This window comes from Temnothorax longispinosus, chromosome 9, assembly GCF_030848805.1.
Source record: "Temnothorax longispinosus isolate EJ_2023e chromosome 9, Tlon_JGU_v1, whole genome shotgun sequence".
NCBI classification, from domain to species: Eukaryota; Metazoa; Arthropoda; class Insecta; order Hymenoptera; family Formicidae; genus Temnothorax; species Temnothorax longispinosus.
Window position 1 is genome coordinate 12,435,220 of NC_092366.1, and position 20,527 is coordinate 12,455,746.

At 37.7% G+C, this 20,527-nt stretch overlaps 2 protein-coding genes and 1 long non-coding RNA gene across 8 annotated transcripts in view; 1 reads left to right on the top strand and 2 right to left on the bottom strand.

Annotated features, from left to right (window-relative positions):
* Positions 1–20,527, bottom strand: part of Shab (Shaker cognate b) — a 651,715-nt gene that overhangs the window by 493,170 nt on the left and 138,018 nt on the right. The window lies entirely within an intron of this gene.
* The window catches only part of LOC139819827 (uncharacterized), a 34,230-nt gene that overhangs the window by 5,770 nt on the left and 7,933 nt on the right, over positions 1–20,527 (bottom strand). The gene's annotated exons all lie outside the window — the stretch shown is intronic.
* LOC139819816 (uncharacterized) lies at positions 10,479–19,207 on the top strand. The gene is made up of 2 exons (XM_071789564.1): positions 10,479–14,366; positions 14,463–19,207. The coding sequence occupies exon 2, from the start codon at positions 16,989–16,991 to the stop codon at positions 18,078–18,080; it is 1,092 nt and encodes a 363-aa protein (XP_071645665.1). The 5' UTR covers positions 10,479–14,366; positions 14,463–16,988; the 3' UTR covers positions 18,081–19,207.

Below are 20,527 nucleotides of genomic sequence, written 5' to 3' on the forward strand. Positions count from 1 at the left end.
GCGAACGAGAATAGTAAAAGAGGAAAAAGGACTAAATATTTTTACAGTATATAACGTAAGAGCTAAGAAAGATGTTGAAGAGATAATGGTGAAAATAACAGATCAATGCAAAAAATGCGAAGGAGAGGATATTATTATAAGAGGCGATTTTAATATTAGAATAGGAAACTTAGGAGGTTGTAGGGAGGATGAGTATGACTTTGGAAAGGAGAGTAAAGATAAAGTCATAAGAGATGGCGGTAGAAGTTTTGTGGATATAATAAATAAAAAAGGATGTTATTTTTTGAATGGATGTACAGAGGGAGATTGGGATCGGGAATATACGTATGTGGGTGCGAGAGGGTGCTCGGTAATCGATTATGCAATTGTAGACGATAGTGTCCAAGAGCGAGTGTTGGAATTTAGAATAGGGGACAGGGTGGATTCGGATCATTTGCCTCTGACCTTGACACTGGAGGAAAAGGAGAATACGAGACAAATGGAGGGGTGGTCAGAAGAGGAAAAAGAGGAACAGAATAGGTCAAAGAAGATCATATGTTGGAACGAAGAGGCAAGAAAATTATACAGGAAGAGGACGGAGGTATAGAATGAAAACGAGGACCAGGAAATAGAGTCGGCGGATAGGAAATGGGAGAAAATCAAAAACTGGATTCTTGGAGCCTTAGTTTATAAGGAAATCAAGATAAAGAAGAGAAGGAAAATAGGGCACAAAAATTGGTGGAATAGGAGCTGTACCAGAAAAAAGAGGGAGGTGAAAAGAAAGTACAGAAGATGGAGAAGTGGAAAGGAAAGTAAGGAAGACTATTTAGAAGGAAAGAAATGCCTAAAGGGGTGGTTTGAGAGAAAAAGGATGGAGAAGAGAGAGAGGGAAGAAGAGGAATTAAGAAAACTGAAGGACGAGAAGAAAATCTGGAACTACATAAACAGTCGAAGAAAGAATGGAAAAAGAATAATATTCCAAAAGAGAACTGGAGAAGTTACTTCATGGAGTTGTTAAGTGGGACAGAGATGGAAGGAAGGGAAGAGACGTTGGAGGTGCGTGATATGGGAACAGAAGAAAGAAATGAGGAACAGGTTTAAGATACAGAAAGGGAGTTGCAAGAAGAGGAGATAGTGAGGGCAGTCAGGAACATAAAGTTAGGTAAAGCTGCGGGTGTCGATGGAATCCCAATGGAAGCATGGCTGTATGGTGGCGCAGCAGTAAGAAGAGGTCTAACTGATCTGTTGAAGCTCATTTGAAAGGAAGGTAAAATTCCGACCGAATGGCGAACAAGTATAGTTGTCCCCTTATATTAAAGAAGGGATAAAGAGAGAACAGACAACTATAGAGGGATCTCTCTGCTGTGCACTGCATACAAGGTATATGCGGAAATTCTAAAGAACAGATTGGAAGAAATAATAGAGAGGAAAGGGATGATACCTGACTGCCAAGCCGGCTTTAGGAAAGGGAGGTCTACGATGGATAACATATTTATCTTGAATCATATAGTGCAAAGGGAGAAGGAAAAAGGTATGGCAATGGGAAAAGACAAGATTTTTGCAATATTTGTAGATCGACAACGTTGACAGAGGAATTTTATGGAAGATAATGGAAGAGAAAGGAGTGAATCGCAGTTTAACAAACAGGATAAAAGAAATTTACAAAGAGACGGAGGTGACAATAAGGATGAAGGATGGGTTTACAAGGTGCTTCAAGACGAAAAAGGTGTAAGGCAGGGCTGTGTGCTGAGTCCCGCCCTGTTCAATTTATACAATGCGGATATTGATAAAGTTCTAGAAAAGCGTGTTGCAGGAGAAGTAGAGCTTGGAGGAGTGAGAGTGTGGTCATTAGCATACGCGGATGATATGGTTTTGGTAGCGAAAAATAGAGAGGCTTTACTAGATATGATGAGCATATTAAAAAAATTTTTAAAAGAAAGGAAACTAGAATTAAATACAGAAAAAACTAAAGTGCTGGTATTTAATAGTAAAGGTAAAAAAGGCAGAATGACATGGAAATGGGGCGAAAAAATAATATAGGAAGTAGATATGTTTAAATACCTGGGTTTCACGTTTAATAGGAATGGTAATTATGTCGATCATATAAAAAAACTGAAAAGGAAAGGAAGGATCGCGGCAAACAGGGTCTGGGGTTTAGGAGAAAGATTATGTAAAGATGATTTTAGCAGGAGATGGACGCTTTTTAAGTACTTAGTGAAAAGTGTGATGGAATACGGAGCAGAAATATGGAGGTGGAGTGAAAAAAGGAGTTGGAAAAAGTCATGTTGGATTATGTAAGATGGGTATTTAGACTAGATTTTTGCACACCGAGGTATGTAATACTAAGGGAACTAGGATTAGAGAAACTTAAAATCTGTTGGGGTATAAAAGCCATGAGATTCGAGAAAAGAAGCAGAGAGAAAAAAGACGGAAGTTTAGTAAATGTATGTTGGGATGAAAAGGACACAATGGATAAAAAGAAAAAGGATTTATATAATTTGGAACGAGAAAGATTTTATAATAACAATGGTTGAGTAAGAATAAGGGAACAGGACATTCAAGGGCAAATAATAAACAGTAAAATAGTAGAGGCAAGGTATAATTCAAGGTACAAAGAGATAGAGGCGAGCAACAAAACACCGAGTTATTTATTAAAAGCGAACTTGGATAAAGTAAAAACAGGAGATGAGATTAGAGCGATGGTAAAATTAAGGTGCGGCAATTTAGAGGACACAAATAAATACTGGCTTGACAAGGAAGATACGAAGTGTAGATTTTGCAAGTCAGGTAGGAACAATTTAGAGCATTATATAAGCGAGTGCAACATCACAAGTATGTGGTTTGGGAATTTAGGTAAGAATAACGGAGAACGATTAGAGAATATATGCAATGACAAATTTAGAATGGAAAAAAAGGTGCTAAATAGATTATGGAAAAAGAAAGAGGAATGTTATAAAAAAGATAACGGCTGTAAACAATAATAATAATGTAAATAATAATGTACTGAGGCTTGTTTGTAGAGAAGAATGATGTTTGATGTGTGGATGAATATGTGTGTGTTAAGCAGAATTGTAAACCAAGTCCTTTCTTGGCGTATAGCTGAAATAAAGACATATATAATAGGGGCGGAGCAACAAAATCGGGGTCGACGGGGAAGCGTGTAATACAGAGCGTTTTCTAATTAATTCCTGGAAATAATTTTTTGAAACATAACTATTACATATGGTTAAATTTGTAAAAAAAATTACTTTTTATTTGGTGATAAAAAATTTTTAAAATTTTGAAAAAAATTTTATGTGGTAGGATATTTAAAAAAATTTAAAGAATTTAAAAAAATTGTTTTCGTTACTGTTTTAAAGTACTTTTTAAGCCATGTTATTTCCATTTTGAACAATTTTTCTATCTTGTATAGTTTCGCAGATATTCGGCCTAAAGGAGAAAAACCAATTTTAAAAAAAAAAGTATTTTATCCCCTAAACATGCGTATGGGCACGTATAAAAAAATACGTGTCCCTTATTTTTATCTAGAAAACAACATGTCAAAAGCTCATCAAAATCGGAGGAGGGCACTTCCGTGGGTCTCCTTATAAAATTACCTTGGCTTTTTATAATCTTGCAGATGTCTCTGAGATATTCTCATAATATCTCGACAAGCGTTGCACAATCAGATATTCTGTTATTCAGATATCTTCCAGATATCTTGGTGATATATTTTGCTATGTGGGCGATCGTGTTCACATGGGAACAAAGTTCAGTCAAGCACTCAAGTTTCTGGTAAGCCCAAGGTTGCCTGAGGATCTCACATTTGAGCAGGTACGAGATACGCTTAAGAATCATATGGATCGCACAAAAAATAAGTTCGCAGAAGCCATTCGATTTCGACAAATATGTCAATAAAAGAATGAGACAGTATCAAACTTCGCTTTTCGATTACACCAAGAGGCAGTTTATTGCGAGGACGGAGAATTTCTCGACAGAATGCTAATAGAGCAATTATTGCATGGCCTCGAATCTCGTGAAACGTGCGACGAAATAACAGCAAAAAAGCCTGCAACGTTCGGCGCAACGTTTGATATTGCATATACTCTTGAGGCAACGCGACTTACCGCCAATGAGGTTAAAACAGCTACGATGTCAGTTCCCGAAACTACACATAATAGAGGATACTCACAACCAAAGAAAAAGAATAACGATGAACAATGGCGCCAGAGATCATTATGGCATGATCGACAGAAATAGCATAAGCAAAGGACCCAGCGCAGAAGAAACAGAACCGTCCTTGTCAAGGATGTGGTAGAGATCACCCACGAAGTCAATCCCAGTTCCATGACGCCAAATGTCACAATTGCGGTATTAAGGGATATATCGCTAAAGTGTGTCGAGATCGAGGAATAATAAAAAAAAAAAAACGATTAAGTCTTTGACACACTCGTACCAGCAGTACATGTCGACTCTGTCTAGTATTTTAATAAGGTTAATGATATCAACTCCACCAGCATAGCACAAAAGTAAATGATCAACATATTAATCGATGCTGCAACTTAAAAATAGAATTGGATACTGGAGCACCTTGCGGTATTGTAAGTAAAAAAAACTTTACGCCCTTTTAAACCATTTTTTTTCTTGCAGAAAACCGACAGACAGTTTGCCAGTAACACGCTTCACAAAATCAATTATATCGGGCGTTTGCCAGTTAACGTTACGGTCGGTCAAACGACAAAAAGGCTGAATCTATATGTGGTCGAAGGCGATTTTGACACACTTTTTGGGCGAGAGTGGATTTCACATTTCACTCATAAAATAGACTTCGCAAAAATCTCATCGCCAAATAAGATTCACGTGGTATCTACTACGCCGCCCCGTTTTATCCAGAAGCAGAAAAGACAATTAGAGCAACTTTTAGATCGCTTCCAAGATGTATTTAACGATAGCGAGAAAATTAGTAGACCCATTTGTTAAATTACACCTGAAATAACCGGGAGCTACACCAACCTTCGTCAAAGCACGAGAGATACCATTGGTACTTCGTGATGCTTACGCAAGAGAAATCGAGGCAAGAATATTAGGTTTTTACAAAAAAGTGGAATATTCAGAATAGGCGTCCACCACTCACTGTCGTGACAAGGAAAAATGGCAAATTACGTATTACGGGCAATTATAAACCGACGCTCAATCCGCGCATCATCATAAATGAAAACCCAATTCCTAAGGCTGAACAAATATTTAATTAAATGAAAGACGCAAAAATCTTTTGTCATCTTGACATTACAGATGCTTTACCCATCTACCTGTCGATGAAGAGCTCAGTCATGCGCTCACGTTTAATACGTTAATTCTCAGCTTAATCCAACCTACACACGCAGTCTACGGAGCTGCAAATATTCCGACTATTTAGCAACGACACATGGAGTCTGTGCTACAAGGTTTCTGTCAAGTACGTAATTTTTTCGATAACGTTCTAGTTTCTGCCAACAACTTTGCTGATCTAATGATAGGCTTGGAGGAAACGCTGGAGAGAATGCGCTCTCATGGTTTACGACTCAATCACGAAAAATGCGTTTTTGCGACTTCTTCCGTAGAATTTTTGGGCCACCGAATCGACGCTCAGGGCATTCACAAATCTGATAAACATATAGAAGCTATCCGAGACGTACCAAAACTCTCAACCCCAGAGGAACTTCAATTATTTCTTGGAAAAGCTACTATAGCGCATTTATTCCGGATCTTTCCACAAAAAATCAACCTCTTCGAAATATGTTTCACCAGGATCCTTTCAAATGGACACCTACCACAGAAGAAGCATTCACAGATATTAAGAAAGCCTTAATATCATCTCAAGTCCTCATGCCGTATAACCCATATCACTTCCCCTTTTAACCACCGACGCCAACAAAATAGGCATGAGTGCTGTGCTTTCTTATCGTTTGAGTAGTGGACAAGAGCGACCAATAGCGTATGCAAGCCGCACCATGACTGCTACGGAGCAAAAATACCCACAGATTGACAAAGAAGCGCTTGCCATCGTCTGAACTGACCAAAAATACTTCTATTATATCTATGCTCGTCATTAGACCTTAATTATGGATCACAAGCCCTTAACTCAAATTCTTCACCCGGAGAAATCACTACCAGCTCTATGCATAGCAGGATGGTTAATTATGCAAACTATCTTACGTACTTTGACTTTGATGTGATTTGTAAACTTATGAAGAAGAACACTAATACCGACTATATTGTTCAAGAACCTTGTTACCTTCGACGGTTAACGTTATTCGCCTTTCTTCGTCGCCGCAAAGGAGAGAAGAGATTAAGGGCCACTTCGACCAAGCTCCGATTAACTTATTTGTTGATTAGTCTATTGGAAATGACCAATCGCATTTGCTCATTAAGCAGATTGACAAATGCAATCGGTCATTTCCAATAGACTAATCAACGATTAAGTTAATCGGAGCTTGGTCAAAGTGGCCCTGAAGAAGATGGATTCGACCATTTCACTATGAATCAAATCGGGCAACTGCCAATTGATGCGAAACGAATTGCTCAAGAAACAAGAAAGGATCTTGAATTAGGGAAAATCGTGAAGCTTTTGGAATCGGAATAAAGTCGAGCGTGCAGGTTATCGAGCTCTGGAATCTGCCTACAAACTGGCCTCCAACTGCCTGATGTTCGAGCACCGTGTCGTTATATTATCCTCGCTACGGAAAGCAATACTTAACAATCTACATGTTGCACATTAAAGTATCGTAAAAATGAAAGGGATGGCTCATTTGTTTATTGGTCAGGTATCGATTCAGAAATTGAGTATACTGTCAAATCGTGTGCTGATTGTACTAAACATGCTCTTCTAAGTTTTACCAGCATTATTGCTACCCCAAAAGTGGGAACGCATCCACGTTGATTACGCGGGCCCCGTCGCTGGGATGATGCTACTGATTGTTTCCGATGTATTCAGCAAATGGCTTGAAGTCAAGATTACCAATTCGATAACAACAGCGGCAACCATCGCCATACTTGATAACTTATTCACAGCCTACGGTTCCTACTATCGTGATATTAGACAACGGAACGCAATTTACATCAGCTGAATTTAAATTGTTTCTACAAACAAGCGGCGTCAAGTATCACAAACTAACGGCGCCTTATCATCCATCCACCAATGGGCAAGCCGAACGAAGTGTACAGACTGTTAAAGACTTCGTACCATGGGAACTTCCCGAAACACGCTGCAAGCAGACCTGAACAAGTTTCTCCGTCACTATCGTATTGCACCGCATTCGACTACGGGACAATCACCATCGCAGCTCTTCCTGGGTCGAACATTGCGAACACGTTTGGATCTGGTGCGTCCTGACGACGTCTTTACGAGAGTCACTCAAAAATGGAATGCACAATACATTCCAACATTCCGGTCATTTAAACCAACTCAAATTGTGTATTTTCTTTCGGGAAATCCCAGGATGGACAAATGGGTTCGAGGAACCATCGTAGCTCGTTTAGAAGAACTGCACTATGAAATTGAATATGGAGACAAGCGGTTCAAGCGCCATGTGGACCAGATTCGGGGATATTCAGAAAACCCGACGGCAAAGCAATCTGATCTTCCATTACCTGTGGTGAACAACGAAGAGAAAAGCCGTCACGTGCAATTTTACCCGGATCCTCCAAAAGCTTGCGCACCCCTGAAACCGAGGAATGTGGAAGCACTTGCTTCCCCATTGTCACGCCAAAGGACTCCGACTCCGTCTACGGCTCCAGGAACTCCTCCACGGGCAGCAGCAACACCTGAAGGCAACGCAGTGCAGAATAGAACCGCCGCACCCCCCCCGGTTCTTCCTCGGAGATCAACGCGGAAACATCGCTTCCCTGATAAATATTCTCCGAGTAAATGTTAACGAGGTTTTTATTATGAGAGGGAGGAATTTATTGTATTTTTGATACACCGACCGCCATACACACACAAACACAGACACACACACATTAATGCTCACAGCCAATCAGAGTCTTTCTTTTCGCTCCTCCTATTTTTATCAGTAGCCGACTAGCGGTGGTAGCACTGTAACAGTTCTTCATGAACCGTTGTACTCGTAACACACGCTTTCTGAATAAAGGAAAGATCTCGAATATAATCACGCCTCACAGTGAACCCACTTTACCCTCTCCGTAGCAAACACAATTTGGCAGACAGAAGTACCGTGGCTTCGCACGGACTTGCGCGCGGTCTCGAGCAGCCTTTTTTAGCACCAAATAACTGTACTAAAAGCACAAAGAAATAATAGAGAACAAAGCAAAATCAGATATATAAATATAATATTCAATAAAAGTTATTCGCCAGTGATGAAATAATTCGGTATAGTTAAACGGCCTGACTGGCAAGTTTTATTAAGCATAACACAACGACGTTTCGACCACTATTTTGGGTCCTTTTCAAGTTATTTTAGCAATGCTGGAATAAAAGAGTGAAAGAATATATAAAAAATTAAAAAATTAAAAATTAAACAACATTACACGCGTTGAACAGATTCACGAGAATATCGGTAAATAGAACTTACATGGATCATTGTGCGTCAAACATATAAAATTCGTGGCGGGTCGGAAAAACACGACGGTCTCATGTGAAGGCCGAACGACTAATGATACATTATCGCAAAATACAGTAAACATAGAAGGAGAACTTAAAGTGAAGATATTATTCGGTCATAGACCAATGGCAGGTTTTCAGTGTCTTTCTGTGAGTTGATTGCCTCTTTATGTTTTTTAATGAATAGCATTTCAGAAATTTCACGTTTTTTTAAATTTTGTTCTTTGTGTAAGATTGTAACATCCTGCCATTTGAAATTATGGTCGGAGTCTGTTCTATGCCTACTGACGACCGAATGTTGGTTGGGGGGTGATGCTACTGATCATTTCCGATGCATTTAGCAAATGGCTTGAAATCAGAATAACCAATTCGACGACTATGGTGGCAACCATCGCTATACTTGATGACTTATTCACGGCCTACCATGTTTCTACCATATTAAAACAACAGAACGTAATTTACATAATCTGTTCAAATTGTTTCTACAAACAAGTGCCGTCAAGTATCACAAGTTAACGGCGCCTTATCATCCATCAACCAAGCCAAACAAAGTGTACATTGTTAAGGATGCCCTTCGTGCCATGGTAACTTCACGGTGCACGCTTCAAGGAAATCTGAGGGCCTATTACGTATCTCTTCATAAGGTAAAAATGCGAAAAGTGAGAGATTTCACTAGAGTATCTACGATTTCATTGGTCAAAATCTAGTAAATCTGTTTACTTTTCGCATTTTTACCTTGTTTCAAGATACGTAATAGGCCCCCTGAATCAATACCGTATTGCATCACATTCATCTATGAGGCAATCGCCATCGTAGCTCTTTCTGGGTCGAACACTGCGGACACGTTTGGACCTTGTTTGTCCTGACGACGTCTTTGCAAGAGTCACTCACGAGTGGTTTAAACGCCATGTCGACCAAATTCGAGAACATTCAGAAAACAGGACGACAGAGAACAATCTAATGATCTTGCATCACCGGTTGTGGACAATGAAGAGGAAAGCCGTCGATCCCGTCACGTGTGATTTTATCCAGACACCCGAGAGCTCATACACTTGTGGTAACGAGGAATTCAGAAGCGCTTACTTCTCCATCGCCACACCAAAGAACTCCGACTCCAATCACGGCTTTAGGAACTCCTCTACGAGCGCAGCAACGTCTGAAGGCAACGCAATACAATATAGAACCGCCTCATCCCCAGTTTTCCGTTGGAGATCAATACATAACTGCCATCCCCCTGATAGGTTTTCCTCAAGTAACTTAACAAGTTTTCTTAATAAAAAGGAGGAAATGTTATGTTTTGAACCTACCATCATACACAGATACTGTCACACACATATACACTTTCTCAGCCAATCAGAGTCTTCCCGCTATTCTTACATCTCTCCACTGGTGGTGGTAGCAGTTCCGTCTGTATCGTTTGCATTGTATTGTACCGTAACGTACACTCAGAATAAAGAAAGTTTTGTCATAGCTCGTTTTAGTGAATCAGCCGTTCCTTCTAAGTAAGAGATACAACAATGACAATGTCCAATTTCACACAGCTCAATTAATACAATAAACAATTTGATTTGGTTAAAAGGTTCTCATCCAATCCATAACCTTGATATAGTATCTAATGATTATCATTTGGTTGAAAGGTTCTCATGCAATCCATAACCTTGATATAGTATCTAATGATTATCACCTATATATTGCTCTGAAATCTGTTTTAGAGAGCAAAATTTAACAATGACAATAAAAAATGCGATGTAAGAATAGTTCAGACATCAACATAAGAAATTTTATGTTAAAAGCATCCATAAACTAGTAACAATAGAATAATTGCATTCGTCTACAAAGGGATTATTAAAAAAAAAATAGATTTTCCTTTTAAATAAATTTTTATACAAATTATTATACAAATTATACAATTATAAATTATACTTGTATTTTTATTTACTTACGGAATCACTCTATAATTGTAGTTAAAATAATATTTATAAATATTGACTACAATCTATCTAATATATCTACTAGATATATAAAAGTATAAAATATTATTATTAAATAGGCATTAAAATGATAATGCTCAATATATAGTAAAGAAAATCCGCTAACAATAGTGTTCGAGATTCCGTTCACGTTGCGCCATCCGATCAGATGGCAGCATCGATCGGATACGACCGGCCGGAGCGACGCGGCAGTTTGCGCAAGCACGGGCGCGCTCATCGCCAACGTATTCCTCGCGACAAACACAGTCGTACAAATGGCCGCGCGGTGACCAGACGTAGGAAGTGTGCTCTGTGTATCATTCGAGTGTTACAGCGAATTGAAGTGCCCACCGCAGTGATTGAAGCTGCCGAGATACTTTACTAACGTGTAAAGAGACCGCTCATCCAGCTCTGGTACATCGACACGACAAATCAGGCTCACACGTGCGCGAGTGCTGACCGCCACGTGTCTCACCGGCTCACGGGCTAATCACCACGAGGAGGGCAATTAATATAATTGTCTCTCGTACTCACGGACAATCTAAAGACTTCTCATTTATTCACCGTTCATTGTTTCTCAGGTCAGATTGTACATTTTTAACGCATTAAAGACGGCTCAAACTGTGCTCTGAGTTACACAAAAAATAAAGAAATAATTTGTTAACACCTTCCACGCGCGTCCTTCTCATCCCGCTTCCATCGCCGGGATTAATCAGCGATTTCGCGAACAAATAGAAACTTTCAACTGTATACGTAATAATAATAGCGATAAATAACTAATCAATTAAATTATAAATTAATACAAAATAATATTGCAAATAAGACTAATTATAAGTCCAGTAATTTGTTCTAATTAAGTAAAATAAAATTAATCCTATCCTTGTCAGTGTATACCATATATGACAATATACACTTTTATAGAGCTACACATTCACTTTAGAAACATTTAAAAGTTTAATTGCAATAATTAAATATAATATAATAAAATATACTAAATAATATAAAGATCCAAAATGCGCGTGCGCATAATATCTTCAAAATAAGAAACAATCATAAATAATAGTTTCCATTATAGTATACGTATGCATACAGTTTAATACATATAATAATAAGGCATCAGGTTATTAATAAGATATATTAGAAGCAGATTGAAGTTAGAGAGACAGAATTAACTTATTTATAACATACTTAATTTTATTTTTAATCCTAAGATAAATATCTTAACCTCACAAAACAATTTCTTTTTTAATTATTTTCTGGATAAAAAAAGATGATAAATAGAATTTAATTTATAACTGTAGATAATGTTACAACTAATTAGACTATTAGAAAACAAAGAAGATTTTAAAAGCATTGCTTATTCTAGATTAAGGGGGTTTCTTACATAGAAAATGTAACAAATCAGATATTTTTATATTTTTAAATTTACAAAATTTTGAGTAAAACAATTATAATTATTTACATTTCTAAAAATCATCAACATTTTTAAATTGTAAACCCCCGGCATCAAAATATTAGGTTGATCAATAGCCGCGTTCAGCAGACACAACTGTTGAGTTCGTCTTATCAACACTCTGCGTTGATTGGTTTTAAAAGCCAATCACGTTCGGCTGCTACTGAGCGGCTTGGTCTGCTGAACGTGACCAATAAGTCCGTGCAGTTTTTGCCGATAGATGGGTTTAGGGTCGCGCTCTGAGCGCGACCAATATTTCAGTTCAAATCTTGGAAGCGCATAATTGTTCGATAGATGATATTTCAACGTGCATTAAAAAAAAGTGACAATTAGTTGTGTTTTATATAATTGGCATTATTTAAAAGATGAATAATCGAAACGAATATTTTTAACATATTGTTTTTCTTTTTTTTTTTTCAGTAATGCGGTGCAAACATGTAAAGAGATATGTGCGATAGGTCAGTCATATTAGACATCGAACCTTCCAATTAATATTCCCAGGTTGCAACCACCATGAATCGCTTTGACTTGAGGTGCTATAAGTGGGATTTATTTTGCTTCGCAAAATTAACAGGGAATAAAAAGTTATTAACAATATTATCAACAAAAAATGCGATTCTTTTTATTTTTTCTCAAATATTTCGAAAACTAAGTAAAATAGGGTAACTAACTATACATACCTTTTTTGTAGAGCATAAAATTATCTACAATAATTTGAACAACACTTATCGTCAAGTCAGTCGTTTAGCTTGTACGCGCCGTCAAACTCCGAGACTCGGATCCCGAAAACCCTCGATTTCGTCGTTTCTTTTTTGTTGCGCCGATGATTTTTTTCCGTCATTCAAAATAGATTTAAAAATCCCCAAAAAATCACATTATCTGAGAACTACAAAAAATACCTTTCATGGTGCAATCGATTTTTTAGATCACTAGACACTACAGACGCGCGCTACGCGCGCGCTATTTATCTTTAACATTTCACTATTAACCCTATTATACACAACTGTCAAAATATACAATGACAGCTGCAAATGAAGTAAGCGCAGCAAGAAAACCAATCAGCATCGCGGAAAAGCGACAACAATAAACTTCACATCTCCTTTTTAAAAAAGGATTTTTCTTTAGTTTGTAACTATATATGTAAGTAAAAAATTTTGACTTTTTGGAATAGTTTTAGTTTTTCGCTATTTTCAGGCCTTAAAATTCATTTGTTTCAGAAATATCTAAAAAATGTTTCATTCGATAGATTGAAACATCTCATAAATATTTCAAAATGTTTCTGCAACAGCTCTGAGACATCTCTGGAATAGCAAAATGTCCGCGATTCTTGCACTTGAAACCTTTCTGAAACCGTGCTGAAAGGTTACCAAAATATATCTGAAACCTTTCAGAGATATTTAAAAAATGTTTCATCTGATGGAGTTGAAACATGTCATAAATATTTCAAAATGTTTCTGCAACATCTCTGAGACAGCTCTGGAATAGCAAAATGTCCGCAATTCTCGCACTTGAAACCTTTCTGAGAAAGTGTGTTAAAAGGTTTCCGAAATATATTGCCGTATTTTTTTTTATTCGGGCGGTCACCCATCCAAGTAGTAACCGCACTTAAAGTTGCTTGACTTCCATGATCGAACGGGCTAGTGACGATCCTCTGGTTCTGATGCTTAATTCCTTCTAGCTTATGTTCATATCGTATATAAGCATCTTTAGTGTTCAAAAATTTGAAATTTATTAACTGGCAAATATTAAAAACAACGCAACAACAATTGATATATTATAAATATTAACCCGTTGTGGTCACATGGGGTCCAGTGGACCCCAGGCTTTTTTTTTCCTTAAAAGTATACTATTTTGAGAGTAAAACGCAGGAAGTTTTTTTGCTTTATTTTAAAAAATTTTGATAAATATTTTTGTAAAAAAGTCAAATTTCTCGAAGAAAAAAATTTTTTTCTCGCGTTTTTTTAACATAAAAAATTTTTTTAAATTATTGGATTATAAAGAGGAAGTCATAAACTAAATTCCAGTTCAAGGTTTGAGTACATACATCAAAAAGAACGCAAATGGCAACTGTTGTGGGGTCCATTGGACCCCATGTGACCACTACGTTATTTTTAGGAGGTGTGACCACAACGGGTTAATATAAAAGATTTGTATATCATTACATAATATAATATTAATAATTTATATCTGAGAAAAGCAAAAAGCCCTACATATGATGATGGGTGTGGTTTTTAGGGCTGCAATTAAAAATTTCTAAATTCGTCTATTTACTTCTCCTAGATGTGTATAAAGTTTCATCGAAAACTCAACTGAAAGGTTTGCAAAATTATATTTTATGAAATGTTTCCGAAATAACTTAATTAAAAATTTTCATTGCGTGAGAAAGGTTTCAGAAACAACTGGAAGGTTTACAAAATCATTTCATATGAAACAATTCAGAAATAAATCAACTAAAAGTTTTCAAATTTATTGCGTGAGAAAGGTTTCAGAAACAGCTCAACTGAAAGGTTTACAAAATCATTTCATATGAAACAATTCAGAAATAAATCAACTGAACGTTTTCAAATTTATTGCGTGAGAAAGGTTTTAGAAACAGCTCAACCGAAAGATTTATAAAATTATTTCATGTGAAACGATTCAGAGATAACTCAACTAAAAGTTTTGAAAAATTATCTTCATGTGAAAGGTTTAAAAAACACTTCTATTGCAACATTTTATATGACATATTGCTGAATTCTTTCAGAGATGTTGCACATGAAATGTGAAAGGTTGAAATGTTTTTGAAACCTTTCTGGAAGTTTTCTGCAAGAATCTGTGCTGTATGGGAGCTACAAACTAAAGAAAAATGGTCTAAAAAATCGGTTGCACCATGAAAAGTATTCTTTGTAGTTCTCAGATAATGTGTGATTTTTTGGGGATTTTTAATTTTATTTTAAATGACGGAAAAAAATCAACGGCGCAACATAAAAAACGACGAAATCGAGGGTTTTCAGGATCCGAGTCTTGGAGTTTGACGGCGCGTGCAAGTTAAACGACTGACTTGACGATAAATGTTGTTCAGATCATTATTGTAGATAATTTTACGGTCTATAAAAAAGATACGTTTAGTTGGTTATCCTATCCAATCCTATCTTGCTTAGTTTTCGAGATATTGGAGAAAAAATATAAAAAAATCACATTTTTTGTTGATAATATTGTTAATAACTTTTTATCCCCCGTTGTATCGTTATCGTTAATTGTAAGTTTCGAAAATTTATCTTTCCCGCTCTTTACGCGTTGTAAACCCGACTTGGCTGCGCTCTGATTCGCTGCCGTTCATGAGGGCGCTCTGTTAGTATTGCGAAGAATCGATTATTCGATCGATAGACGACACGGTCACGGTGCCACGTCCAAAAACGTACGCGGGTTTGCAGACAATAGAGGCAATCATTTTTAATTACATACGAGTGAGTTATTATTTCGGAAGTAAACAGGTGCTGTGACACAGTTCCTTTCGTGCGAGCAAAAGTAAATTCGCAAGAGCTCGCACATACAAAATTGGTCCTTCAAGCCGGATCTGCCGGCAGCAGTCGATTGGGCGAGCTACGAAATACGAAAGCATTCTCAGACGTAATCGGGCACCGCGCGAGCAACCAAGCGCACAATCGCAATTGCAATATCATTGGGGCTTGCTGCGGATATTCGCAAGCGGGCATATCACGAACAATTACACCTAACCTAACTACGAGCAATCGTACATTACGATCAAAGGGCGTTGGCGCATACGATGCCACATCTCAGCATAGTAACCGCAGCAATTATCACGGGAACATCGTTTTATACGAGACGCCGGTAAACCAAGGGCAACCCAAGAGCAGAGACGTCGGCAAACCAAGAGCAACCCAAGAACAGAGACGTCGGCAACCCAAGGGCAGAGACGTCGGCAACCCGAGGACGGAAGCGTCGCCACCACAAAGCGAAACAACTGGTTACAATTATAATTATAATAGCGTTAGCGTTAACACAGGTAAAACGTTACTATTATAGTCGCGTACGGTATTGTCGATATTACGAAAATTTATACAGTTGTCAGCAGTGGCAATTCGAATTCGATAGGTTAGCAAAATGGACTTAGACGCGTTAAAAATTAAGCGAAGAACATTGAGGGTGCCATTACATGGAGCGCGGAAACGCGGAAACGCGGAAGCGCGGAACAGAATAGTAACTATAGATTCCGCGTTTCCGCGAGTTGAGTCCCGCACGTTTGAACGGAAAAGCGGAATCTGCTATTATCGTGTATGTAATGTACCCTGGCTTGCATAAGATACTTCATAATAACCATCAACATGATGTTTGGATCTATAATATTATACTGCCACTTTTATAAAATATTAAAGTAATCGAAGTATGTAAAAGCTTTCTTTTTTAATGTGATTAGACAGCTCCGAAATTTGATGGAGTATACTGTATCCGCGTTGACAACGGATTTTGACGCGTTCGTTCCGCGAGCTTGTTTCTCCTTATATTACATGGAGCACAATTTGCGCGGAAAAGCGGAACAGTACAGTGACAAATAGACATTTGTATTCATTTCTTAAAATTGTGTTCACTTAATTCATTGCAATTTTTATTAATATATGCTTATCTGTAAGGTAGTCCGTATGATAACAAACCGATCTAGATACAATTACTTCTATGTTTATATTGGTCATGCAAAAGTCAACACAAAGTTTAATTATACGGCGTTGGTACTCATGTAAGGCGTAGGGCTTCGAGACGCTCACCATTATATACCTCAGATAGACGAGACTCGTCCTGGGTACCGCACGCGCTAAGATACTCATCAGTCGCACACTTCACCATTTATACCTTTATTTTTACGTTTGTCATTAAACTATAATTAATAGTAGCCGCAAGTTTATTTCGACCTCCAACAATTGGTAGCAGAGCGTGCTTGTAAAAAGCAATCCCAGTTTATCGAAACGAGGCTAAGAAAAGACAACGTACGAGGAACGTGAGTGAAGGAGAAATGGCGGACAAAACGGCCTTGCCCACAATCCCGTTGCTGAGGGGAGACAACTATTTCCACTGGCGAGTTAAAATGGGATCCGTCTTGCAGTTAAAAAGACTGCTGAGTGCCATACACAATGATAGGCCAGTGGGAGACGATATGAAGAGAGAGCAAGCGGAATGGGACGAGAAAAATGTTGACGCCGTAGCGTGCATACGACTATCGTTAAGTGACGAACAAGTATTGCAGTTCGCTACCGTATATAGTGCGAAACAATTATGGAATGTAATACTCGACGCGTACACGGGACCAGCGGAAGACCGAGCGATTGATGCTGGAGAGGAACTCCGGAACATCAGAATGACGGATGACGAAATGGTCAGCGAGTACATAAGCCGTGCACGAGGATTAGCGGTAAAGTGCAATGCAGCCGGTTTACACGTATCCGATCGTCAGCTGGTTTACAACGTCGTCAGGGGACTTCATTACAGATTCAGTCAAACCCGTGAGATCCTAAAAACTCAGAGGGAAAAGAGGTTAGACAAAGTCCAGGAAATCTTCAAGGAGAAAGAAAGGGACCTGCAGAAGAAGAATGTAGGAGAAAGTCAGGAGAAGACGTACATGGCACGTGATCGTAAGAAGAAATACAACAATAAGAAGAAATGCTTTGTTTGCGGGAAGTTGGGTCACGTGGCGAAAGACTGTTACCATCGAAAGGACAGACAAGGTCAAACCCCCGAAAATCGTGGTAAACACATGAACGATAGTAAAGGTAACAACAACTGTAAGAGAACGGAATGCGTATCGGAGCAAAAGGTAGATGCCGTTAATTTTCAGACCTTTAACGTTAATACATGTCCGAAACTTAAATATAACGATTGGATTATAGACAGTGGTTGTACGTCGCATATGACTAATGATAAGAAGAATTTTGTAACGTTTAAATCGATTAATGGTAAAGTTTATTTAGCCGGTCGACAAAATATCATAAAGTCAAAAGAAATAGGCTCCATAAAACTTAAAGTGCGAAATAATAAGGATATACCAAATTATGTAATAATCACGATGTTGTATATGTTCCTAATTTGCGTAATAATTTGCTGTCTGTAATGAAATTAATGGACCATGAATTAGAAGTTAATTTTATAGATCACGAAGTAAAAATCAGTAAAAAGGATAGTAGTGAAATCATCGCGGTAGGAGAGCGAGTGAATGATCATTTCGTAATTAACATAACTCCATGGTCAGGTGCTAATAATAATTATGAATGTTACAGCGCTGGAGCAGGTAATAGTATTGTTAATACAACGGCTCAAGAAATATCGATGATTTATGGCACCGTAGACTGGGTCACATAAACAAGGAATACATGCAGAGATTGGTAAAGAAAAATATTGCGATAGGAGTAAGTAGCAACATAAAACATGTTACGTGCGATGCGTGTCAAACTTGCAAGTTATCTAGGAAACCGCATAAACCAGTGCCGTACGATCAAAGTACTCAACCATTAGAACTATTACATATGGACCTTTGTGGGCCTATGCCAGTAAAATCATTAGGGGGCGCGCGGTATATATTATTAATAATCGATGACTATAGTAGTATGTACTTTACTTATTTTTGAAACACAAAAATGAAGCGTTTATTAAGTTTAAGATTTTCAAAGAGAGATACGAGAATATATTAGGTAAGAAAATAAAACGGATTCGTACCGATAATGGTACCGAATTTATCAATAACGAATTTAAAGAATATACTAATAGAGCAGGTATAGAACATCAAAAAACTGTTCCATATAACCCAGAAAGTAATGGGAAAGTAGAAAGAGAAAACCGAGTACTCCTTGAACGCGCGCGTACGTTATTATATGAAGGTAATCTACCGTTGTATTTTTGGGCCGAAGCCGTCGCATATGTTACCCAAACGGCTAAGTTAACTCCTAAAAAAAATAAGGACGTGACTCCATATGAGCTATGGAAAGGCAAAATGCCTTACCTTAAATATTTGAGAACTTTTGGGTGCATCGCGTATTATCATACTCCAAAGAATGCGCGTAATAAATTACAACCTAGCGGTAGAAAAGCGATAATGGTGGGATATTCACGAGAACGTATAGGCTATCGGTTGTATGACATTGAGCATAGACAGGTCGTCGAGAACCGCAACGTAATCTTTAACGAGAGTCTGAAAGGTAGTTGTTATTTAAATAATCGCAAAATCGAAGATAAATATGAAGGGTGGAATATCGAAGACCTTGTAAATGATAGTAACGCGGTCGATAATAATGACGTAGAGAAAGATACAGACTTCGACGAACAAAACGCGGACGACGACGAGGATGTTACTGATGAGCCTAATATAATAAACCAAGGTAATTTACAATTGAACGCGGATGGAGATCGCGATATAAATGAGCGCAAAGTAGGTAGGCCGAAAGGTAGTACGCGAGAGGAGATTCTAAGACAAAAACAGGAGTATGTAAAAGAAAACGAAGAACGTCTGGTAGAAGAAGGCGTAAGGCGCTCTCAAAGATTACAGGATAAACATCAAGTTCAAGTAGCGGAAAGTATACATATACATATACCACGTAATCATCATGAGGCATGTAAAGATACGAATTCGAAATATTGGTTAGAAGCAATGGAAGATGAGATTAAGTCGATAATCATGTAGAAGATAATCATGTATGGGAGATAGTTAAGCGTCTTAATAACGTAAAGATAGTTAAGAGTAAGTGGGTCTTTAGTACTAAGAATGATAGAGAAAAAGACAGTGTAAAATTTAAAGCGAGACTAGTTGCAGCGGGATACAATCAGGTGAAAAATATCGATTATAAAGAGTCATACTCACCGGTGATAAGTATAGAAGCATGGAGAACATTAATAGCAATAGCAGCTAAGAAGGGTCTGAATGTGAGATTTTTTGACGTAAAAACAGCTTATTTGAATAGCGAATTAGAGGAAACCGTGTACTTGGAAGTGCCTCCTGCATTTGAAAACAGATTTGGGGCAGGAAATGTTTGCAGACTTAAAAGAAGTTTGTATGGACGGCTACAATCTGAAAGAAACTGGTATTACACATTAAAAGAAGAATTATCAAAAAATGGATTTGTACCATTAGCATCAGAGAGTTGCATTTTTTATAAACCAGATGAGGAGTGTTTCTTTGTACTCGGTGCATATGTCGATGATTTCACTACTCTTGATAATAACAGTAAGATCTGCGATAGAATATTAAGTTCACTTCGGAAAAGTTTTCATGTTAATGAGACAACTACATCAAAAACATTTTCTCGGTATACAAGTAGAAAGCGATGACGTAGGGATACACTTAAACCAAAGAGAATATATTAAGAATTTGTTAAGTAAACATGGAATGTTAGAATGTAAGCCTATAAATACGCCAATTGTACCGGGAGAAGATAGGATATCTGATGAGTTAAAAGAAGAATGTGATATTAACACATATCAAGAATTAATTGGAGAATTATTATATTTAGCTAACCGAACAAGGCCAGATATAGCTTATGTAACGTCTTACCTATCACAATACAACCA

Excerpts from the sequence above, each read along its gene's own strand:
- LOC139819816 (XM_071789564.1), top strand. The coding sequence starts at position 16,989 with ATGGCGGACAAAACGGCCTTGCCCACAATCCCGTTGCTGAGGGGAGAC.